General features: G+C 34.9%; 2 protein-coding genes and 1 long non-coding RNA gene across 3 annotated transcripts; 2 read left to right on the forward strand and 1 right to left on the reverse strand.

The window, feature by feature from the left end:
- Positions 1 to 1,546: 1,546 nt before the first annotated feature.
- On the reverse strand, positions 1,547 to 4,319 carry LOC108769902 (uncharacterized). The gene is made up of 3 exons (XR_001940566.1): positions 3,745 to 4,319; positions 2,265 to 2,379; positions 1,547 to 2,037 (listed from the first exon to the last, which is right to left on the reverse strand). It is a non-coding gene; the product is annotated as an uncharacterized LOC108769902 (long non-coding RNA).
- Positions 4,320 to 5,548: 1,229 nt separating this feature from the next.
- Positions 5,549 to 19,601, forward strand: LOC108769903 (guanine nucleotide exchange factor DBS). The gene is made up of 15 exons (XM_018521131.1): positions 5,549 to 5,960; positions 7,158 to 7,392; positions 7,919 to 8,869; positions 11,397 to 11,627; positions 11,724 to 11,983; positions 12,323 to 12,557; positions 13,661 to 13,855; positions 13,930 to 14,106; positions 14,171 to 14,356; positions 14,854 to 15,189; positions 15,258 to 15,575; positions 15,647 to 15,844; positions 15,924 to 16,132; positions 16,214 to 16,412; positions 16,515 to 19,601. Exons 2-15 carry the CDS (start codon positions 7,186 to 7,188, stop codon positions 16,740 to 16,742), a joined length of 3,930 nt encoding a protein of 1,309 aa, XP_018376633.1. The 5' UTR covers positions 5,549 to 5,960; positions 7,158 to 7,185; the 3' UTR covers positions 16,743 to 19,601.
- A 3,222-nt stretch (positions 19,602 to 22,823) lies between these two features.
- On the forward strand, positions 22,824 to 26,065 carry Ak2 (Adenylate kinase 2). The gene is made up of 4 exons (XM_018521122.1): positions 22,824 to 23,180; positions 23,800 to 24,036; positions 24,121 to 24,288; positions 24,963 to 26,065. The coding sequence occupies exons 1-4, from the start codon at positions 23,076 to 23,078 to the stop codon at positions 25,188 to 25,190; spliced, it is 738 nt and encodes a 245-aa protein (XP_018376624.1). The 5' UTR covers positions 22,824 to 23,075; the 3' UTR covers positions 25,191 to 26,065.
- Positions 26,066 to 26,425: the final 360 nt, after the last annotated feature.

Consider the following 26,425-nt stretch of genomic DNA (forward strand, 5'->3'; position numbering starts at 1 on the left):
CCACTTCTAACGTGACGGAGAATCGGGGACTCGCAGTTGTGATTAATGACTCGCTGCAGGAACCATACTATCCAGTGTCGTCGACGACCATCTCTCGAATTTGTGCAAAGTCGAATTTGTAAATCGGTACTAATTTACATTTAATATTTTTACACGTTTCAACATTATTTTTACAAGAAAAATTAATCAGAAACAAATTATCGTTTATATCATTATTTCTAAATGCAAAAGTGCTTATATAAGTGCTTCTTTATCTAGTATATAACGAGAAATATCGCATCATAAAAATGGAATTTCTACCTTTTAATTTTGATTGAATTTTTCTTTTGAATTTTAATTATATATGTTTATAATTAAAAAGCCCTTGCCACCGATATGTCGAATTTCGTTTGATTTACCTATACCTATGTATAATGGAATTAAAGGATATTATAAATAAAGCTGATTCGCGTTATCGTCAGCTCGAATCTGTCGCCATTTGCCACACAGCTCTTTCGACTCGTTTTGGCTCGTTCCGACGCTTTGTCGACGTGTTGTCACCAATTGTCGCGCGCTGCGCCCCACGAGTTTACACACAACAGGGTGACGTGCAGTTTATGCGATTCCATTGTCAAGCATGGCTGGTTCTTCCTAGCTGTACGCAGACATATACCTACGTACCATATATACGTTTACTGCTCTGTGCATTTTCTTCGTGTATTCTATCTTGATTCATATCCGTTCTTACATCACACTATCTTTTTCAACAATATCATATAATAATTTATATTTCAATTCCATATACATATATAATACCTACAATATATTACGGTTATCTTACATCTCATTATACTTTTTTATACTTGATTCTCATACTTAATTTTTTATTATAAAATTTTTCTAATAATCATTGTAAACAAGAAACTGTATAATGCTTACGATTTTTCACAATTTTTTTACATTTCTTAGTATTTTTACAATAAAATATCTTTTTCTCTTTCCTTTCTTGTTAAATAAATTTAGAGAGAGAGAGAGAGAGAGAGAGAGAGAGAGAGAGAGAGAGAGATGTATTTATATATGTGTATAAATTCGTCCATTTTCAACCAGAAAATTTTTTTCAGTGAAGCTTTTGTGCTGTATATATAAGTTCACTTACTAAATTTTTTATTATTCGTTTCATTTTTTTAAGATTTTTTAAATTTAATTTTTGTTATGAAAAATAAGATTGTGAAAATTGTTCCAAATCATTACTATTTAAAAATTAAAAAAATCTCAGGATCACAATAACTCATATACTTAATTTAATTTTAATTTAAAAATATTTCAATTGCGGGTTAATAAAATCAATAACATCAATAGAATCAATTCATACAAAAGCTTGCTACAACATTGCTACAACGTTTACAGTGCTGCAATATTGCTGAAATTATTTTCTGCTGGAATTTGTGGTGTATGAGAATTAATAATGATAATTAAAAATTAAAAATAGAATTTTAATAATCCATCAGGTTTCTCAATCTCCACTACAAAAGTTATAATTGTTCATAAAGTGATTTGACTGCCGAAAGCAATGACTGCACAAAGTATATCTTGAAAATAGCTTTATCTAGCCTTATCGGAAAGTGCAAATACGTTTCTATATTCAAATAATTTGAATGTATAAATATCCATAAGCTCGCCGTATCTGAAGCGAACGGTGTTTTTCATGACGTCGAGGAACGAATTCCACGGGTTTAAGCGTAGAACCGAGAAACCGATTGTTCTCTCGACACGCTCGCGAGATAAGAGGCTTCTGCTATCGTAGAAGCCGCACGTTCGCTCCCGCGGTTTCAATGTTTCAATGCCTGTGACCTTGGAGGGCAGAGAGAGACGTACGGGGGTTGAAACCGTGACGGAACGAAGCACCGAGGCGAGCTCGAAATCTCCCCGTTAAGGCTATATAGGTGTAATCCACTTAATACTGCAAATGCTTTGAAGCATTCTTTCATTGGTCGATTCATAAAATTCCTCCTTCTGATTGGTCAACGAAGCATTTGCAGCGTCAAGGCATACAAAGGACTTGAACAATAAAATGCAAGCGATAAGTAAATCGACATTTTGAATTTGCTACTGCTTACGTTATTGCCTTACTATTATTGTCTCTACTGTGATTGGCCAGTTCGCTTTATCGATAGGTTGTTTACAATAAGCCATTACCTAAGCATTTGAGTCTTAAGCTGTAAGAAACTGACCAATTACAGTCGAATATGAAAAGAATAATTGATTACGGTTGATCAGTTACTTACTTGAGACTAGTTTAAAATTTAAAGATAATGGCTTTTTGTAGAAAGCTCATTACTGTTTACGTCTTATTGCTCCATGTTTTCTGTGTGCTGAGTTTACGATTCCACTCTCGAACGTCTAAAACCACGAAATGAAATTTCTTTAATTTGCTGCAACCGAGAAAGAAAATCAACAAGGTAGAGAATCGATCCGTACTGTACGAAGCATAGGTCACTCGAGTGTTCGATCGACATCGTAACTCGACAATAGATCTGTTTTTTTATAGCTGAACTAGTAGTATAGACTCTTCGTACTTAAAGGGTGTGTTCAGCAGAAAAAACAGCTTTGCAACTGTCGTAAAATTCTTTAATATGATTGTACTTGGCCTTAGCTCTTCGCTGGATCTATAATATAGATGAAACCAATCATATTAAAGAATCTTACAACAGTTGCAAAGCTGCTTTTTCTGCTGAACGTAGCTGTAGTGAAATAGTTATCTGTTCTTTTCAGCTGAACTTCTTGCAGCATTCATCTTTCCTCATTTTTTCTCCAACGTAGAGAAAAAGAAGAAAGATGAACTATGCAAAAAGTTCAACTGAAAAGAACATATCTTAGATGCATGTTCGAAATTTTGTTCAAGCAAGAAGGAAAATTGCAGTCCAGTAATAAAAGACGAACTATTGAAAGAACTATTGAGAGGATCGCAAATAGGATTCTTTTTGCATACAGCACAGATCTTTTCAGCAATATTACAGCAACATTAGTATATTAATAACACTAAAGAAGAATAATATAATAGAATCTATGTTTTTCAAAGAGTTTCTAAATTAAAAAATATTTTTGGCATATCAAAATTGTGATTAAGTGTTTCAGAATTGAAAAGGACTTATCGTTTGTTATTAAAAACTTGAAAGACAGTAAATATTAGCAATTAAAAACTAGCGTTGGCTCTTAGCCTCTTTTTACTTTTATCGTCTCATTTCAGAAATATTAAAAATACATCCTTTACGAAAAAATACACTCTTGGCAGTCCGAAATGACACTCAAATTAAATGTTAATCCTCAAGTTGGAGTTTTATTTGGGAGTTAACACTCAATTAGGTGTTATTTCGGATCGCCAAGAGTGTATTTTTTCGTAAGGGATGTAACATTTTGCTATAAACATTTTTTTAAAAGGAGACTTTAGGGGTCATAGTCCCCATGTCGCCTACCGTGGATCCGCTACACTGAAAGAAAAGATTGGTTGTTGTAGCAAATTAGATGGTTAAATATGGCATAGCATTTTTAATTGACTGCAGCAACCAATTTTTGGTTGCGTTAGCTAATCGAAATTCTATACTGACATTGCGGATAAGCTAACACAACCAACAATTGGTTGCAGCAACCAAAAATTGGCTGTTGCAACCAATTAAAAATGCTATACTATATTTTACCATCTAATTTGCTGCAGCAGCCAATCTTTTCTTTTAGTGTAGTGAACGTTGCAACAATATTGCTACAAACTTCTCTGTATGATCCGGATTACGTCGTCGACCGTCAAAAGAACCCGTTTCCCCGCGTGCGGTGCTATTTGGAGCGTGCTCGCCGTCTCGGCGCGCTGCGCATTGTGCATATATGCGGTCTCCAGGGTGGCGCCCTTTCCTTGCTTGCACCAGGGCGATGTAGCGTTGCGGAGATTGGAGGGGATTGGAGGGGTTGAGTGCCAGGGCTGTATCCGCATTTTCCCGTCAATCAATAATCCGCACACTTCTGTCTCCGTTCAGAGCGACATCGGGAAGCTTTTTTTCCTCCCTTCGACGGGAACTAACGACGATGTTTCTCCTCGATGTTCGCGATGTTGTGAATACATTAACGCACTGTGCGAAAAAGCGTTGATATCACGTGCGAATTACTTCCTGGTTAAAAAACAAATCTCTCGTTAGTCTCGAATTAATGGCGTTACATCCTACAATCCGGATACTTGTGTTTCATTAATGTTTTATAGCTTCCGCGGGATTTACGGAAGATTTAATTGTAATTAACGATTGTGATTTTCCATCTTGCGTTTGTCAAACAAGCCATGTGAGCATCGAGTTTTATTAAGGGTCATCTCACATCATACAATTCTCCAAAAGATGTTTAGAGAAGTGTCATAAAAGCCTTAGGGCTTTTTATGGACGTCTTCAGGAGAAATGTGTCGTGTCGGATGGCACAAAAAAATTTAAGCAGTGAGGAAATCAACATGTTGGATTACAGTTTCTACTGTGATTGGCCAATTTGCTTATTGCTGAAGTTTTTTTACTCCTACCCTAATTTTTCATCTGCAATGATAGGCTTGTTTTTTTTCCAAGACTAAACTTCTTGCGTGATTCATTTTTGATCTTTTTTTTTCAATATGAAAAGAAAAAGAAGAAAGATGAATCGTGCAAGAAATTCAGTCTTAGAAAAGAACAAGCTTCATATTTTTACTTTCTCCGTCCAATCTAAGTTTTTTTTACTATTCTACATTAAGAAAAATTTATGGTTCAAAATAAACAAAACAGAAGATTCTATAATGATATCAATCAGGTTCTGAATAGATTCAATCAGAAAATTCTGATTTGTTAATTTTCAACCAAAATTCCAATTAAAGCAATCAGAGTCTTTTTCCAGAGTAGGCTTTCAAAAAATGCAAAAATTAAAATTCAGGGTTACTTTTCAACATTTTTGTTACATTACAAAATAATTTTTAACAAAATATTTTAGAAGGGAGAAAGAGAGAGAGAATTGGATTCTGTCCTCCTTTATTTTGGAGTTTAAAAATGAAATTTTGCTCGTGCCAAAAAAAAACCTAGACGGAAGGTTAATTTGTTTTTATTAAATTCTTCGATGCGAAACATCTGTAAGATATAAAATGTAAATACTTAAGTTATCAATTAAAATGCAAATAATTGAATTATCAAATAACTAAATGTCCCACTTTAATCCCAGATAGCACAGAATATTTAATATTTATATATTTATATATTATATAAATATATATATTAATATTTATTTTATATTATATAAATATTTCATACATATTTTATATAAAGCTTCATTCAAAATATTATTAAAATGTAAATGATCAAATATTTTATGCAATATTTATGATAAATATAAATAAATATTTCTAAGTATTTTTTACTTGGATTATGTCTCATTAAGTATTTTCATAGCATTTATTATAACATTTACAATAAAAATATTTCATAATAATATTTGTAATAAATCTTATAAATATTCATAAATATTTTCTAAATATTTTATAAATATTGTATATTGTCTGAGATACTCTATACATATGATATTTTATTTTTATGATAAGAACAGGAGATTCTATCGCAATCCATGCAAAATCTCCCGATTAAAGCGTAAAACATAATTGAACGTTTTCTGCTACCAAAGTAAATTCAAATGTGTTCGCGATACTTTTTATCACGACGTGATAACGAGACGAAAGGTGCAGGGTGCCGTACTTTCGTAGACGGCCCTGGAAGAGGGCCCCCTCCCTTTCGCCACGACAATAACACGAACGAGACGTTCGCTATTTCGTCGGGAGTACTAGCTGGTGTATTACGGTGCGATTCATTGTGATTCATTGTTACGTGCTGCGAGATCGAGTTCACGTAGACACCATTGGACGCCATTTCGTCGACCAGACGTCCGTCAAACTGTCGGATGGCCAAGCCGTGGAGCTCGTGACAACCCGTCGAAACACGGTGAGTTAAAACTGTCGACGTAGCACTCGTAACAGGTCATAGGGACGAAAGTTGGCAACCGAGGGGTGCGATCAGCGACTCTCGACCTTATGATCGCGGCTGCACTTTCTGCACTCACCGCGCGACACCGCGCTCACCCCAAACCCCGCTTGCACTTTCCTATTGTTTCCTACGGAATACGCGTCCAGGGAAACGCATCTCTGAAATCTGATCTTCCTAACTGCACTCCGTACACTCCACTCCGATTTCCTTCCTTGAATTATTCCGGACATTTCCGGATCGTGAGTATGTACACAGTTACCTCATTCCAGCAAGTGCAGAAGGTGCTCGAAGGAGCTGAATACATGGGTATCTATTTCCTTTTGTTTTCTTTTTAGGAGATATAAGTCGACACAATTAACCCATTTAAGTATAATTTGCCACTTAAAATTTAAATGGAATGCGTATGTATAGCGTATGCGCAAATTTTTAGTACCTAACCTCACAGAATTTACAATTATCTTAAAATTTCTCAACAGTGTATTTTCTAATATTATATATATTATAAATATGATAAAAGTTGGTTTATGGGTGGACTCTAATATTGTTCAATTGATTAAAATCACACGTCCATTCTTCTTCCGAACAAAATCGCAAAGTGTCGATCGAGTTTTGAACAAAATTGTAGATGGATTCGACGTGTGTCGATTTGTGTCAAAAGTGTTGATTGTAGGTGCTTTCCGTTTATTGACACAAGTCGATACAAACATCACTTTTCATTTACTGACACAAGACGACACTTGTGTCGACTTGTGTCAGCAAATGAAAAGCACTCCTAAAAAGAAAACAGCCCTTTTGATGTAGCTGTATTGAACTACACTTTCGCACACTTTCTATCATAATAAAAGTGATATGTATTTGTTGTTTGAAGAGAAAGGCGAAAGAAACAAAATGCAGAAAGTAAAACGTGGTGGAATTAAAAGGAGATTAACGTCTACAAATTATAGAAATTAAAATCTTGCAAAATTATCATTTATCTTTGGAAAATTGATTTGTTTTATGCATAACAATATTTACCAAATCTATTTAAATGGTTTTCGAGTATACTCTAAATCTTGTTTTGCTCTCGGAATTTATTGTCACTGAAATTTGTGTGATTATTAGATAATTGTAATTACTTTATCCGAGATGCTAAAATACATTATTTTATCATGACAGGAAACTATTGTATGAATTGAGATACAATATGGAGCTAGTGTCAGGAAACGACAAAGAAAAAGTGAAAGCTAATGCAGAAGCTGCTGTTGCTGATAAAAATAAAATAACAAAGGAAACTATAATGGAGCCAGTGTTGGAAAATAATAAAGAAAAAGCAAACATTAATATACAAGTTGCTGTTGCTGATAAAAATATAGCAACGAAGGAGCAAGTAGTTACAGACGCAGGGACGAAGGTAAAATTTTAAATTATTAAGTTGCACCTATTTTTATATACAATTTTTAGTGGAAATTATATCAATAATAATAAATCATTTAAGAAAAAGAATCTTGTTTTGATCAAATCGAAAGATTGTGATGCTTAATAATATTTATATGTAGACTTACAATTTTCTCATCGCAGTTCTATAAACTGCGCATTGATAGTTTAATTTAAAATTCAGATTTTAAAAGCAATAAACTGTAGCTAGAGAAATAACATCAACAATTTCAATTAAAAATTACATTGGTCGTCAATTATTAAATGATATTAATCTATATATGAATATTATTAAGCACCAAGATGTGCTTTGACTAAAAATAAGATTTTTTCTCTTATTTGATTGCTATTTTTTTTTCAAAAAAAATTCCATGAAATTTATATTTGATATTTTGATATAATTTATTTATCTTATCGATAAATGCACTTTAGATTGTATCAAACAGTTTCTTGCAATCTAAAATTGACAAATTGCTTGATATATCGATTTATCTTTATTGTAGAAAAACGAGGATTCCACCAGTAAGCCAAAGAAAACCGTCGCAAAGGTCAAGACGAAGAAGGTTCGGAACAGTCAAACGAGTAACGAGCCTACGAAATTGGAGGATAATCTGTCCCAAGTGGTGGAACGCTTCAAGAAAGGCTGTGAGTGTGTCGAAGATGAATGCTTCAAAGGCCTAAATCCCGAGGTGGTTTATCGGCACAGGTTAAACATCGCGGAACTAACTAAAGCCGAGCATGACATGTATTTAATGGGCGTGACAATGGCCTGTCTGACTGATCCCTATCAAACAGCCCGGCACACGGAACGACGTAGATTACGTGCGCAGTACGTTTATCAGGGTCGAAGAGTGTGCCTGGACGCTTTCTTGTATCTGGAGAATTGTACACATTATCAGCTCAAGCGAATCCGGAAGCATCTGATGACGCACGGTGTGACGCCACGCATGCATGGTAATCACGGCAAGATACCGCACAACACGTTCTCGCTGGAAACGTACAAGATCGCGATGAAATTCCTAAAGAGTTTTATCGAGATGCAGGAAACGAAGCAAAAGACCAAGCTCGCCAAGAACGCGCCGTTGCATCTACCGTCGGATTTGACGCGGAAAACTGTGCACGACCTGTACATGCAGTACTGTAAGAAGGTGTCGCCCAACGTCAAGAAATTGGGGTACTCGACGTTTCGGCGTTTCATGAAGGTGCAGTTCCCGCAGGTGAAATTCGCCAAACTGGAGTTCGCGAGAAGTCAGACCGCGCAGAATCACTGCACGACCGAGTCCGATGCGAGAGACGACACGGGCCAACGGAGATCACCCAAGTCGGAAATCGCCCTCGAGGCGAAAGGCAGTAAGATACTACCGTTGGTAATAACCAGTGATCTAGGACAGACCGATACCTACGTGCTGACGCCTATCAGAAACTTGCATGACAACTGCACTGCGACTTATCAGGTCACTACGCGCGGGCTGGTACTCAACTGTTATCACACGATTGAAAACAAAAGCGTATAACGTGGAAGACTGAAAAACAAAATAATGAAAAAATAATTTTATACAAACGGTATGCGTGTGTACAATATATGAATGTGATATATAATGTAAGGCTGTATTTCCCTGACAATTGCTCCCGATCTTAAACTGAGAATCAGTAATATAAGAAATACGTAAGTACAATAATCTTTTAATATATATGAACGATATATGAAATTATATACAAAGATTCTAACTTATACTGCTGTTAAGTACGATTTTGTTAAAATATAAGTATGTATATTTTTTGTTATATCGAATAAGCAAATTGTGTTCCATCAAAAACATGTAGATGTATAACAAATATAAATAAGCTATGTTCTATCAAAAACATTTGGATGTATGAAATATTTCTGCAACCAATAAAAAACATTTAGCCAAATATTTGTAGATAATACATTCATATATAAGACTTCTGTAGAAACAATGAGAATGAATAATTACGTAAATTGTATTTGTTAAAAATGTACAGTCTATCTTATTTCATATAATAAAACTTTCTTTGAAACTATGAAAAATATACCTTATTTTTCATGACCTTCATATATATCATCACCTTATATGTATGTGTTCAGAGAGTTCAATGAACTGATACCAAAAAGTATAGAATCTTAATATTTCTTATCTTCCTTGAATTCCAGACATGGAAATGAAGTAACTATAGTAATAACAGCTACAGTGCTTCTCATTTCATGCAAACATAAACTTTCTTTATTAAGTTACTAACTACCTATTATGTATACATAATTTACACATTTTATTTGTAACATGTATGTATAAAAGCGTATATATTTTTTATGTTATCTTATAAAACAAAACCGAATTTAAATTAATTAATGAGCAGAGATAAAATCTAATATTAATAAAGCAGATGAAATTCTAGTTGCAATTATCATAAAACTCTGATTTTTAAAGAGTTTTAAAAATGCTAAACATAATGCATATTACATATAGCTCATGATTAATTTTCTTTTCTTCTAATAGCTCATATCTAAAATCTCATTTCTTATATATGCAAAGTTAGGAAAGGCGTTGAACCGTTACAGGATCAGGTGTTTTCTAGGATGTGTCGGTAGTTAGAAATTAACTATCTTGTCTTTCAAGATTCTTGGCATAATTAAGGGTATAATCTCCCGTTTGAGAGCCTCTTGGTTTACAGTTATATCAGCAATATTGTGGGTACTGTAGGAAACTGTTTCAGCTCAGTGGCATGAGCAAGGTCATGTGAGTGCAACCTTCTGATCAGGTACTCGCATTCAGTACACCAGTGAGACTTGAGCCGTGCATTCACTGTAAACAATTGCGTAACAGAGTGTCAACTGGAATCGTTAAGTTATTTGAGCTTTTTGCTACAATTGAGTGATACTGTGACACCTACTGTGAAGTGTAGCAATTTTTTCTTTTTTCAAATAATTCGGACACGCGGTTTTTCCAATGCTAATTCAAGAACAAAATACATGGTAAAAGTTTCTATTACCGTGATTATGTTAAAAGTATTCAATAAGATTTATATTACATAAATATACATGAATTAATACATGAGTAATGCCTATATATTTGCAAATGTTTAAATATATAAAAATGAAGCAGTGAAGCAAAGAAGCAGTTTTAATTAATTTCTAACTATACTATACTGTTTATTAAGTAATTTTTTAATTTTAAATATAAATTTTTTATTAATTTAAGGAATTTATTATGAATTATTAATTCAAATAAGCAACGATATATAAGAAAAAATCTAGAATATATTCTTAAAAATATTGGTGATATTGGTGATGGTTATAATGAGAAGGGCAACATATTTGGTTTCAGAAGATGTAGAGAGTATGACAGGCGAGATAGAAAACGGAGATTTGGCGGTTCGAGACGTCGCAGACCTTCTCCAAGCACAATACGCTATTATTGCTGGTAAATATCTAAAACGCTATAAGCTGCTCTGAGATTTTACTTCCGTCAAGATTAGTGTTTTTAAATAGCTCCTCCCTTGTTTCTTTTCAGGAGGAAAAACGCGAGAGGGATGTCCTATAATCACATTTCCAGATAATGGCAATTTTCATAACTTGACTGATTTGGACTATCAGCGTCTTATGCTGTATCTAACTTCTGTGCCAACGTAAGAATACAGCTGATTAGTTCAACGCGATTAATTTATGCATGATTTTGTTTCTCTTTTTGTGTTAAACTATTTAATTACCTGAATTAAATTAAATTACATTCGTATTTTAAACTTTATCACTTAGACTGCAAGAAGCTGATCTTGGATTTCATTTAATAATTGATCGGAGAAACGATAAGTGGAATTCAGTGAAAACGGTACTTCTAAAAATTTCTGTAAGTGCATTCAACGTATCGTACAATAATTCATACAGGTTTATCTGTTCAAAAATTTAGACTGAAATTGAGAATAATTGTTCTTATCATAAGTATTTATTGTATGTTTTTTTTCCAGGCATTTTTTCCTGGTTTAGTACACGTCGCGTATGTACTACGACCCGTTGGATTTTTACAAAAGGCCATTTCGGAAGTGTCGAATAAATTATTTCGAGAGGATTTCAAGTTTAGAGTTATTTTCTTAGCTAACGTCGCCGAACTACATGAGTTCATAGAGAAGGAACAGCTTACCGAGCAACTCGGCGGCGATTTACCATATTGCCATCATACTTGGATACAAAACAGAATTGTAAATACGTGAAACAAATTTAACGATATTGGGTGAAATTAACTCGTGCATTTTGTATTAATAAATTTTCATGTTTTTTTTACTTTCTTTGTACAGAGTTTGGAAAAGTTTTCATCGATGACGCAGGACGTGTCTCTCGCGTTGGACTCTTTCACGCGACGTTTGGCCGAAGTGGAATTTCCTAACAACACTCTAGCTACGACAACACTATTGTCGCAGCAACAAGCTGAATATAACGAGTTAAAAGAAGAAATACTCAGCGCTGCTAGGCACGGAGAAGCCCTTTTGGATAGTGTACGGCAGCTGACAGGAAAAGGAACGGCCGACAGATTAGGAAATGTTGCTGCAGTAGAGAGGTAAAGAAATAAAAGAAGAAATCGATAATTAATAATAAATTTGACGAAATAATTTACAAATCAATTGCTTTTTATTTGACTTAATTAATCTAATAAGAAATCTAATCTAAAAGGGTTCGTCTCCAGTGAAGTTAATCGTGCCAACTTTTTCTTTTATAAAAAAAGAAGAAGAACCAGTTTGCCGAGCGACGCGATTACCTTCAGTGGGAGATGGGAACGCGTCTTAATAAGAAAATAAGAAAATCTAAAAAGAAAAGAAAACATTTATAAATTCTTTGACTGTTTATAATATTGAATGTTAAATATATTTTAATTTTTTACATTTTAATTTAATTTCAGACTACTTGTTCAGTTGGAGGAAACTGAACGAACTTTCGACTTGTTTTGGTCGCATCATAGCTCACGTTTGAGACACTGTCTGGCTCTGCGGCAATTCGAGCAAGATTTTCGAGAATTGCAAGCGACATTAGATCAGCATTTAAAGACGGCGGAAGAAATGACGGAAGTCGGCGAGACGCAAGCAAGAGTGGAGCAATTATTGCACGACACATCAGCATTTCAGCGAATATGCAGAGTACGTGATATTTTTTAATTTTTCGAGATAATACAATATATCAAATTAACATATTTGATCATTTTACTGATGAAATACCTAAAATCTCAGAACAAATTGGATTTTCAAATAGCATAAAAGAGTTTGTTGAAAGATAAAGCTAAAGAATTGTAAATCTAAAGGCCCATTATATGAAAGTAATATGATTATACGATGACTTATTGTTAGTGAAAGCAATTTAACAACATTGCTAATTTTGAACTTCGGAACAGAATGTACACATTGCACTCAAAGCACCAAAATGCATCATTCAAACTAGTACTTTTTTTATTCATTATGAAACCATTTCTCTTCTTGCAATATAAACTCCGTAACGAGATAGAAATACAATATTATACTTGCAAATCATGATTATGCTAGAAATTTAAATATCTGTCATCATGTTTATATGTAACACGTAATTCTGGTTTGAACATGATTACCAGCAGTAACATATATAACGCACATCATGCACAAATGTTACTTTGCACCGCTTTCCTCATTTTGTCGATAGTCCTATTTGTTGCATACCATGTGGATTTGGGTCTTGGTAAGCAATCCACTTAACAACATTCATGTATTCTGTAATAGACTTCTGTAATACATTTTGAGACACAGAGATTTTGATATCTTAGCATCTACGTATTACATATGTCTCAGTCTTATACTTATCATGTCTTGGACTGAAATAGAAAACGTTACGTTTCGACAAGTATTTCGTAGGCGCTACATGAATTAAATTTTGATTACTCGTTATTTACCGTTTAAGCTAATATCTTATTTCGTTTTCTTACTTCTTTTAGTTGAAATGCACGCATAAGTGTCATCGGAAAACCGGTGGAGATTTGATTCATGTCCGATCACTGGCACGATGAACTTTTGAGAATGTGACTATCATTATGATTTCTCGATCTCTGCATTGCACGCATATATAATAGTGTATTTTTGTTTATTTTACGAGAACTTTTCTTTCTAGACGATTTAATGAGACTAAGAAACATGCCATGGTTGTTCGTAGCACTTTCATTTATATATCGACATCTAATCGCGTTATCGTGCATAAATGTAATTACATGTGTTTATAGGGAGACATAGATCGCGCAGAGGAGGTGATATCCGCTGGTCAACTGCTATTGTCTGGAAGACATCAGTGCCCAGCGGACGTTGTGGAACCCAAATGCGTGGAGTTGCAGAGAGTCTGTACTATTCTCAGTCAGAGACTCGAGAGACGACTCCTTATGCTGACCAAGTGCAGGGAACTTATGGAGCGTATAGATAAGGTGCGTTCAGTTCGCGTTTCAGATCTATTAGTTCTCCTTCCGATGAAAGAGTTAATTCTTTGTTAATTAATTAGGCTAACACTTGGTGTACGCGAGGGATAGAATTGTTAGCGTCGCAGAATAGCACCACGCCACCGGATCAGGCGCTCCAAGAGCTGCAACAATTGATCGAAGCCGCGGAGGAATTTCATCATCCCCGATGTATCTTTCAGGATTCTGTGATGCCGGAAACTAAAGCGCTCATCACACAAGTATGTATTTCTAAGAGATTTCTTGTTGTAAGATATACATCTTGATACGAAATCTGTTTCATAGGTTCTACAAAGGATAGAAGACGTATCTTTGATGTGCGACAAGAGAATAATGGCACTAAAACAACAGTTGATTAAACCAGCTAGACCAGTACAAACCGTCACTCCAGAACCAGTCAAACCCTTACAATCACTGCCTCAAACCGTAAAGTCTGGCAGAATCCTTAAAAAAGCTAATACCATGCCAAAGGTAAATTTCGTTTCTTACTTATAAATGATATTTGAAAAATTATACAGTAGAATTCCATTTATACGAATCAGTTTGTGATTAGTTCCAAATGTATTAATTCATAGCTACAGAGCTCTTATTATCCGAATTGCGACGTTGTATATTTGGAATTGAACACGAACTGACCACGAACTGATCACGAACTGATCACGAACTTGTTCATATGAATGGAACGCAGATAAACAAAGTTCTATTATATATAATTTGTTGCAACTACAGCAATGTAGTTCGGATAACAAGAGTTTGACGTCGTGCTCGACTTCAATTTTCTGAAATTAGCTCTTATTATCGGAACTAATAGGTGCTGGTAGAGGGGAGAACTAATGAGCCTCTATTATCGGAACTATTTGGTTATTGCAACTGTCTTGTCTTTCAACATGTTTGGAAACGAAGTTTTGCTGTATGTTATTTCATTTCATAAATTTTTTGTACATATATAACTTTTCTATTTATTTAAGATGGAGATGAGTCCTATAGAGGGAGAGTCTTCGTCGCCGGAAAGCGAACCTCGAGACGTCGAAGCTTTACGCTTAAAGCGCGGCCACGTCTTGACCGAACTCGTAGAAACTGAGCGAATCTATGTCGCAGAACTTGGCTCAATCATTAAAGGCTACAAAATGGAAATGACAAACGAGGCAATGGCTCATTTGATACCCGCTGCATTAGTTGGAAAAGCGGACGTGTTGTTTGGAAATTTAGAGGATATTTGTATTTTTCATGGAGAGACCTTTTTAAGGGATTTGGAGAACTGCATTTCGAATACTGAGCTCGTCGCTTTGTGCTTTGTTCAAAGGGTGAGTTATACAGCACTTATATATACATGCCATGTCTGTTTAAATAATAATTTCATTTATATTTTTAGCGCGAGATGTTCTTTAGATTGTACAGTTATTATTGTCAAAACATTACGCGATCTGAAAGATTGCGCGAACAAATACAAAGCGAGCCACAGTTTCTCGCAGCTTGCCAGCAGAAGCTTGGTCACAAGCTGCCGCTCGCTGCCTACCTTCTCAAGCCTGTTCAGCGAATTACTAAGTACCAGTTGTTGTTAAAAGATTTATTAAAGTATAGCGATGAACCTTCGTGCTGCACCGAGTTACAGGAAGCGCTGGATTGTATGCTAGTTGTGTTAAAATGCGTTAATGACAGCATGCATCAAACTGCGATAACAGGATTTGGAGTAAGCATCTTGGCTTTATTTTTGTCGCGATTTATTGTATCTTATCTCTTATTGTATCTCTGCATTTATAGGGCGATTTGAGTGCACAGGGTGAATTATTGTTACAAGGCTCATTTAGTGTCTGGAGCAGTAGTAAACGGGAGCGTCTGTTGCGACTAAAACCATCTCAGCGACATATTTTCTTATACGAAAAGGCTCTGATATTTTGTAAGCACAGCAAACCTCAAGCTCACGACAAAGCCACGTATCATTTTAAAAGATATTTGAAGGTATTTTTCAATCTTAAAATTACCTGTCTTTCTATTTAATCATATTTAAGCAATTTACATGTAATTCTGTTTAATGCAGATGTCCCAGATTGGTTTAACGGAGTCGGTGAAAGGCGACGCCAGACGATTCGAGATATGGTTACAAGGTAGAGCCGAGGTGCACACGATACAAGCGCCGAGCATCGATGTGAAGCAATCCTGGGTGCGCCATATTAAAGGGGTTCTGATGTCCCAACTAGCCGAACTTAAAGGCAAACAGAATTCAGCTCTTGGAAAATCCAATCATAAGTATGTGATTCTTGCTAAAAATTAATAATATGCATACATTCCAATCCTTGGAATATTTCATTACTTTTTCGTCTTCTAAAGGCCCTTGAGACAAACTATCTCGTGGGAAGCTCAAGGCAGTATATCGGGATCTTTGCGAACGCTATCCGTTGATAGCAACAGCGTTATCTCTCACATGACTGACGTGTCGCAGTCCACAGAGGAGGATGCGGCGTGGAGTTCGGAAAATAGCAATACGGACGACGAGGACGCATTTGGCGACAGTCCGGGACCGGCACCTGTAAGTGTTTTCTTCATTGAAGAGTTTAAATGCCGAGACAAGGTCTTGGACTAACGTATTCTTTCTTTTTGATAAGTAAATGCATTTGTCTCATGATCGCAGGGTGGAAGGTACGTGGCATTGGCCGATTATTGCGCGGTGGGGCAGTCTGAAGTCACGATGCGCGAGGGTGATACCTTGGAGCTTCTCAAAGTTGGCTGTGCTGGCTGGTGGTTCGTCAAACTGATCGGCAGCGGCGTGGAGGGATGGGCACCCGCGGCATACTTGGAACCGATTAGTCGGAAAACATCACGCAGTTCGCAGTCGGTGAACAGTCAAGAGACCATATGAAACAGGCGACTAACACACTAGAGAACCCGCTAGTGTGTTAGATCTTTGTTCGTCTCTGGAGACCTCCGCAGTCGCGTTAGAGAGATATCCGTCGTTCGATATCTCAAGGATTTTCCTAAATAGCGAACGATTTTTGGAAATCTTTTACATTTAAACGAGATGATGAGTTGGGTCATTTTGTGTACCTTTCTTACGCAGTCCAGCATATACAAGGTTTGTTGAGTGACGCTTTTGCGTTTGCGAGAAACGTTAAGTTGAACAAGATTTTTACGTTCACGGGAATTTTATAATGCATAACGAGAGGAAGATAAAATGGAACGAGACACTTGACATTTCATGATGATCGCACTGCGAACGGTTGATTGAACAAGTTGTTGCAGTTGCGTCAAATTGGATGAGCTCGTTTTCGAGCATTTACTGAATTGTACAAAATGTAGCATTGAATTAAGCCGGGATATGTACGTGCACACGCACAATGGATTACGAGACGATCTCGTATCAATCACTACAATTTCTAATAATAACGATGCACATGTCGTACTTCAGAAGGAAGGAAAAGACACGACTTTGACGTTAAATCGCACGCGTCCTCGCGTTCGGTTACTTATAATTTTAAGAAGAATTTGCATGAAGTATGTAAGCGTATTCTGTAAATGGTAGTTCTACTTGCGACCCGAGTAATCAAATATCGGCTGTACGCGATTATTCCAAAGTTTAATATTGTTATAAGAAAGAGAAAGGGAGGAAGACGTGTGACATTTTCGTCCAGCGTTTTGTCGATGATACGCGTAACTTCATTTGCCGGCTGGACGAACCCGATAAACGATCTTATCCTTGTTCGGTGTATTTTACGGCGTCGCGAGTAATTAAATAACGATCGTCAGACGCGTTGCCGTCGTTCGCGTCAGTTAAGTATCATATGTTGGCTTAGAGTTCTTAGATAGAACCCTACATGCATCGTTAACAACCGAATAGTACAATTTAGCGCAGTTTTACGAGCTTTGAGAGTATCCTAAATGTTTCGTTTTTCGAAGATTGAAATATAGAATTTGCTTCCGGTTGAAATATAAAATATTCGCTAAGATAAATCCTCGAGCCTTTGAAAAAGGGGAAAAAACGTGTGATAAAAGAAACCGTTAGACCGATGCTTTTACAAACTAATCATTGTAAACACCTGCAGAGAAAGAGATGTTTAATTAATATTACGCCATTCTCTTAGAACGTTAGATATATTGTTGACGAGTCATTGCGACCAAATATAAGCTTGAGATGTTACTATCACTATATGTGAACCATTCGTTTCGGGGGAGTAATGTGCGGTGGTAGGTGGTGGGACAGAGAGGATTCAAAGAATCATATACAACGTGTACACAAATTTTCTAGGAGGCTAAACGGTTAACACCAAGTAACACGCAATATCTGATACCGATAAAAATCTTAATGCATAATATATATACTTTAGGATTATACAATAAGCAATCTTTTAGCGGATTTCGTAACCCACCAATTTCATAAGTCTCCATTATGATATATACGACAATGTATAATAGTATCATTTGTACTGAAACGTTTGTACGAATACGGATAACATAATTTAAGAGGGATCATCTCGATCGCTATGATTTTCTTTCCGATGTCGCGTGCGTTAATTGTGTCCGCTCCTATGATACGCAAAAGGACATGATCGCAACTTTTATTCTTATATAGCCTACATGAGTCTCTGCTTTAGTATTTATAATCCGAGTATTTTTATTTGTACAGAGTTATCGATATTTATTAGATATTTATTAGCTATATTTATTGAGAGTAGAAAATTATTTATTATATCGCAATAAGAGAGTTACGATGATTTATACTGGCTCAGGCTGCTTCAGACTGATTTACAATTGATGTAAATGCGATACGTTGAAAGCTATTGCGTAACTTACGCAAATTTTACGATTGCGTAAATCTTAGATCGAGTATATGTGAGTTCGTTTCTTGTCGGGCAACTTGCGTTTTGCACAACTTGCACCTCCGATCGTACAAGCACGGTATTTCTTCTTCGTCACGTCTGTTACTTTCCACGTCTTCTCAGTCGCACTTAGAATTGTAATACATCTACGTGTATTCATCCATTTGTACGCCGTCCTTATATTGACCGTAAAATTTCAATCAAACGAGCAATGTTAGTTTAACACGATACGTTTCCTCAAAGCGTCCGCTTTGCGTTGCGATATCGAAGATAACGAATGTGCGGTCGATTTCATTTTTTTTACGGTTCTGTATAAAGAGAAGACATAACAGTTTAACTCGAAAGAAATAATAATAAAATGCCGCTCGTTGTATTTATTGTCCGCGAACGTTTCCGCAATATGTCACCTTCACTGGAAGTCGTTCGTGGAATCTTGCGAGCGATTCCTCATCTATGTAAATCGCGTTAAAAAGCGACCAAGCCAAGGGTGATATCTAAACATGCAAGACGCGTTTTTTGTAGAATCTATAAATATACACATGTATATGTATACACGCATACACATACATATATACATAGACAATAATTATATACCCGCTGTTGGAGGATGCATGACAATGCGTCCGTTTACATAACGATAATTCATGATAAAGCATGATAAAGCATGACCGAAGAAGCGATACTTTCCTCGGCGATCACCGGGGCAAATAGAAGCAGGTTTCTGCGAGTGAATCTCTCGCCGTAGTCGGAATTACGACATTAATAAACAGAGTTGTCACAAAACTCGAAATCAGGGAAATTAGGAAAAGTCAGGGAATTTTGCATAGTTTTCTGGAAAATAAAAGAAGTTTAATATGCATACCTACATTATGCAGTTTGGGAATACTACTAATTTAATAATTAAAAAATTGGAAGCAGTATCAGCAACATTAATAATAATTTACATTGCTATTTATGTTAAATTGCTCTCTCAACAAAATATTTGATGGTTTCCAATCAGGACGAAAATACAAAAAAATTGAAAGTATTGAAAGCTTCAGAGAAAATCATGAAATTTTGTCAGGAAATCAGGGAAGTTTTTAGGATAAAGAATTTGTGACAACCCTGACAAAGAGATCGCGTAAACGTAGGTGCAATCTTTTGGGGGAGGAAAGAAGAAGAAGAAACGCGGGGAGTTTGACGTTTCGGCCGCGATTTCCTTAAACGGACGGTTCCTCTCGTCGTTCCTCGTCGGCGCAAGAGGGTGATAGTAAAATCTATTTTTGCATATAACATGTAACAAAGAGGCTGCCGAAATCTCTCCTATTTGCATTACATTCGCGTTTACGCGATCATTTCTCACCGACTGTAATTAACGACCGTTGCGTACGCTTTCTTTTCTTTCGATTACTTCTTCGGGAAATGCGATCTTTTCTTTGAGCTTTTCATAATTTCTTTTATGTGCAATCTGCGATTGTAATCGTAGGTGTAGTCTTAATTCCTCGCGGGAGAGGAATTTCTCGGAAGCTCTCAGAACCCAGCAAACGAAAATGGATTGAAATGGATTGGAAATTTTCAATCCATCCGAATTCGTATTTTAAATCCATAAAAATGGATTGGATTCCATAAAAAAAAAACATTTTTATATGTTTAAAAGATTAAATAAATTAAAGTAGTAATTAAATTATGAACTTCTATAGTTATTATTTTAAAACTTTTATACAAAAAATATACGCTAGCCGTATAATGAAGGAAACGTATTAATATGAAATATACATAAAAGTAATTAATTTATTAATTAAAAATAAGTAATTTATATATGTAACATTTATTATATATATGTATTTACGTAGTTCTTTTTATGTTTCTTTTAACTATTAAATGAAGTAGAATTCATGTGATATATTTTTACAACTTTTTTTTAATTCAGTTGAATTAAAACGAAAAATTTCTTATTCATAATTCTGTACAAAGTAGCATTCATGGTGCATTTTTAAATGAAACAATGGATTTTCTACTCACAATTTTGAATTGAATAGCATTCATGGCCCATTTTAAAAGAAAACATTTTTTTGTATTTAATTGGATTAAAAAACTGCATTTCCTATTTAGAATTTTGAATTGAACAGTATTCATGATGCATTGAAATGGCTGATATTACATTTAGATTCAACTGGATTAAAAAACTGCATTTCCTATTCAGAATTTTTAATTAAGCAGTATTCACGATGCACATAAAATACTATAATATTATTTTTAGATTAAAAAGCATAGAAATATACTCCATGCCATTCCTATAAATGAATAAATATGCATTCAAGATTGAAAAGGAATAGACATTTGTTTCATGAAATTCCTATAAATGAATAAAAACCCATTCAGGATTAAAAAAAGATTCATTTTAACATTCATGAATCCGTATTTTTGAAAATCTGAATACATTTTAATCCATTTCAATCCATTCTCGTTTACTGGGAAGCGATATTTTTATATTCAGGATGCAAAAGAATCGCTCGAGCTTAAATTGATCGATGGAATGTCTATTTATACCGAATTCTGCGTTACATAAAAACGCAACGAATTCGTTCGATTGGATAAATCCTTCGTGTACGAACGGAAATGCGATTACCAAGTAGCGAGAAACGATCACACACTTTTAATTGGAACCCATCTTCGTCTCTATCGTTTTCGAAGAAGGGAACCGAACACACCGCGATTTTTATGCATTTGACCGTTTCATTCATGCATTCATGCGTGTCACAGGAGTTTTGTTTTCCAACTTGTGTCCGAGAGCATCCTTGCGTACAATCATTTGTCAAAACTTGTATAAGTATCTGCAATACTAAACGGGAACATTAAACGCAAGAATTTGAAACGGAATCAGCAGCAAAAGCTTCAATTCTCTTGTTCTTGGCAAACCCCGCCGCTTTTTGTCGTCTTCAGTAGTTAGCTGAAAAAACGCTCGCTTGAGAAGCTAATTATAAATTATATATTATTATCAATGAGATTATCAATATTTTACGTTTTTATCAATCTTACGTTTTTATAATTTTTATATTTAATTTGATAATTCAGATCTCGTTTGCCATATCTGGAGTTTTTTTTTTCATGAGAAATTCTGCGAAGAGATATCGCAATATTTTTAGTTAGAAGATAACTATTAAAATGCTATTAAGGCATCTTGTCACATTAATAATCTTCTCTTCACCAATCAAATTAATTTTGATATTACGGTTATATAATATATAGTATATCAGCTATTATATATGTAATTTAATTTATTATATATGTAATTGAATAATTATATTTTATATATGAATATTTACCCATACAGCATAGAAAGATTGCAGAAACATTGCAGAATGATTTCATTAAATTATTGCAATATTGTATGGTGGTTGCGAAACGTTGCTGAATCATTGCTGCAAGATTCCAACAAGAGATTAAGATGTCCGCTTTTTGTAATATTGCAACGAAACGTTTCAGCAATATTGCAATGTAATGTATTTGGATAAATTTTTTACGAAGACTAAAATGAAAATTATTTTCTATACATATATCTTACTAATTTCAATTTTTCTACAAATCACATTTCTAGTGGTATATGTGCTTTTCAAAAGCAATTTTTTATGATAAAACCATAAAATATTTCAATAAATGTAGTATTAATTCTGAAGGATAAATTTATTCCCAAGGATAAAGCATGTATGTGTGTATCCCGAGCAAATATTATCAACCACAAATATTATCCACATTAAAATAATATAATCGCTTGATGAAAGTAGCAGTTAGTTGGTGTTCGCTGGGAGTAAATATTCCAATATTAAATATAGTTCACTACAACATTATATTCCAATGATTATAAATTCTGTCAATTATACAATTTTAAAAGCATTATATAGAATAATAATTATATTATTACAATGAAATAATCGTAATATTGAAATTAATCTTGATATCAATCATGATTACAATTAATATATAAACAGTGTTATAAATATATAAATAAATATTTGTTTTATATTTTTTATATTTTATATTTTTATTTTATCGATGCGATATTTCCTGCAGTAGTTTAAATCGACAAGCCGATGATACCTTGGTACCGTTTCTTGCGATTGTCGACAGATGTGGTGTGCCGCGCATCGAGCAAAGGCCAAATATTCACCGACCGCCGATTTGCTTACGCACGCATCTTGCGTCAAGTTCTGTTTTTCGAAAGGATGTACGAGCGATCCGTTGCGCGTGATAATCACTCGTGTTGACGAACAGTGACGGGTAATATCGTGTGATTCATTGCGGCTTCCTTGAATGTGGTAGCGTTACCGCGGAAATAACTGTGACGACTGTGACATAACCACGCGAATTTTCATCTCATTAATAAGATAATATCGTAAAATATGCCGCCGCAAACAAACGTAGTGCCAAAGGAAAAGCTCGAGACCCCGTCGAATGGGATTAATGCTGTTCTGTTGGGACCACCCGGTAGCGGCAAGGGCACTCAGGTATTTTTCTTTTGCGTCTATAAAAATTCATGCTTCATTTGTTTTTTCCAGACGAACTACTTGTCGCTCTTTGATGTGATAATGAATCTCACATGTGATGTAATTGAGTGAATCAAATTAGAAAGATAGTGCTGCTTGGTACCAATCTGCTCTGTCAATTATTTCATTATTTGTCAATGTCATATAACATTTGTCAACGTCAAAGACATTTGTCAATGTCAAAAATATAAATATAAATTTCGATCATTTATATTTATATATGGTTGAGCTTAGAAATATGTTGTTGAAATATCTTGTTGAATATATATTTATTATAATTATGAATAACTTTTTATAATCTTTAATCAAAATTAAAGAAAGATATTCCAAAGTTTATTACTCAAGTAGAACACAGAAGTCATAATAATATATCATAAAGACATTGTTATGATCTTATTTGTCACTTGTAATGAATTTATAAGTCATACCGTGTCTTATGATATCGTTGTAATTTGATGTTATATATATATATATATATATATATATATATATATATATATGTATGTATACATGTATACACACCTGGGTATATAATGCTTAATTGCAATTGCAAAATGGTGATGTTGAATAATTGTTTCAGGCCCCACTATTCAAAGACAGATATTGCGTATGTCATCTGTCCACCGGCGATATGCTGAGGGCTGAGGTCAACTCTGGTTCTGCCCTCGGAGCTCAATTTAAGAAAATAATGGACGAAGGCAAATTGGTCAGCGATGACTTGGTGGTCAGCATGATCCAGAACCATTTAGAGAAGCCTGAATGCAAACGTGGTTTTTTACTGGATGGTTTTCCGAGGAGTGTACCTCAAGCGGAGAAGGTAAGCTAGGAAAACTTATTACACTTTATAAAAAAACGCTGAAGTGTTTAATTAACTGTGTCTAATTAACTTTTTGTTGTACAGCTCGACGAAATGCTCAACAAGAGGAAAACACAACTTGACGCCGTGATTGAGTTCGGTATTGAGGACAAATTATTGATCAGAAGAATCACAGGCAGGCTGATACACCCGGCCAGCGGAAGATCTTATCACGAGGAGTTTGCTCCCCCCAAAGTTCCCATGAAGGATGATGTAAGTAACAAAAAGCTTTAAAGCTAATCTAGTACTCTTTGTTTCTGTTTTTTGTTTTTTACCATTTTTTACCTCATGCCTGTTTCAAGAGAAACCTACCACTTTTTATCTTTTGCCCTATTTCTTTGTTTTCTATCGCCTGAAATAAAAGCTGACGACCCTCGAAAAAGATAAGAAATAATACGTGACAAGAAACACGATTTTCGATTAAATAATCGCGAAGAGAAAAAAGGCAAGAGGTAAAAAGCAAGAGACAGAAAGCAAAGTGCACATTGATTAATTTTTCGTAAAAAAATGATCAACTCTCATACAACACAGAATTTGCAGCAATATCGCTGCAAGATCTCTGCAATATTGCTGCAACATGTGATGTTGCTACAATTTTTATGCAATTTTGTACTGTAGAGACTTTTTATGTGACATAACTTGGAAAAATATTTTTTAGCCGCTGCAAATAATGTACTCGCAAAGTACTAATAAAAGATAAGCTTAACGACATACTGACCCTTATATACGGATTTTGATAAATATATCTCTGCCGGAGATAACGTGTAATAGCATGTTTTCGATGACAAATACATATGCAAAAATGAGATGATAATTATATAATTGAATACATTGTACAGTTCAATTAAAGTCCAGGATGTTGAAATATAATCTTTATATCTTGATAGGTCACCGGGGAACCTTTGATCAAAAGATCTGATGATAACGAGGAAGCTCTGAAAAAACGATTGGCTACGTATCACACACAAACTGCACCTCTCGTCGACTACTACGCTCTACAAGGGATTCATTACTACATTAATGCCGCCCAATCCGCTGAAAAAGTCTTTAAGGACATCGACCAGATCTTCCTGAAATCTACCAAAAAGAAGGGCTTCTTCAGCAGATTTTTCTAGAACACTGCCAACAGAATTATTTTCAAAAATGTTCGTTCTTATGGGATTGGTTCTTGAAAGAAACAGAGATAATTGTAAACGTGTTAAAATAACGTTTCAAGAGCATCTTTATCATGGTCCTCATATTAATCTCATTGTCAATAACATGAACGTCACGTTTACAAGAATCACTGTAAAAGATACGTTTTGTGGCAATAAAACGAAGATATGTAGCAGTATTTTATAGACAGACACCATATTCTAGAGAGGTGCTACAATCATGGATCAAACACACATGATCTATTGATGCTAAGAATGTAAAATAATGCTTATTATATTAGCTTAGAAAAGAAGCAGATACATTTGTACATAGTCGTTAAAGAGTATTCCGATTCGTTGTTATCATATTTTCACGTGATATTGTCTATTTTATATCGGATTATTGAGATAGACTTTTATATATCTCAATATATTTTTAATTTCTTCTGTCGCGAAAGTTTATCAGATTAAAATATGTGAAACAACGGCGAGGAACATACACGGCGACCATGCACTATTTACAAATGCGCACAATAAGTTTTGATATTATGTTATTTTTAATGTTCAACGCGATTGACTTATTTTTTTATTTTTATTTTTGGAAATTTCGAAAAAAATTAACTAGAATTTTCAAAATGCCAATATCTTTTGCAGCACGGTCAGTAAACACAAATCAATCAATTATCTCAAAATAGATGACAATTTTGAGTTAATTGTGATTCTGGGATTGAATATGATAATATAAAGTCTAACTGCCACAATTAATGGTAAACGTAAAATGACTACGATCCTATTAGTCCGGATCTACAATAGGTTTTTAAGCCTTAAGCCATAAGAAAGGAACGAATCACAGAGTGCTTTCCAATTGCAATATCCCTAGACACTTTCTTGCACACGGCGACACAAGTTGCGTTCCAATTGTCCGTCAACACAACACTACACATCCATACTCAGTCGAGGACTGTGAAAGCTTGTGTTTTCTAGCGACAATTACATGTTACTAACTGCGGCGGCTGTAAATGAGGTTGGAAGACGTTGAGTGGCCGGCACTTTTACTTTTTTTTGTTTAATGTTGGCGGAAAAAGCTATATTTAATCTAACTCCATCCGAAACGGATCTCAACCGTGCACAAGCGTACACATTCTGTTCCAATTGAATCGTGCACAACGTTACACTTTGTGTATTCCTGTGTACGTTTGTAAGATGTGTTAAGCAAT

Source organism: Trachymyrmex cornetzi, unplaced genomic scaffold (genome assembly GCF_001594075.2).
Source record: "Trachymyrmex cornetzi isolate Tcor2-1 unplaced genomic scaffold, Tcor1.1 scaffold964, whole genome shotgun sequence".
NCBI classification, from domain to species: domain Eukaryota; kingdom Metazoa; phylum Arthropoda; class Insecta; order Hymenoptera; family Formicidae; genus Trachymyrmex; species Trachymyrmex cornetzi.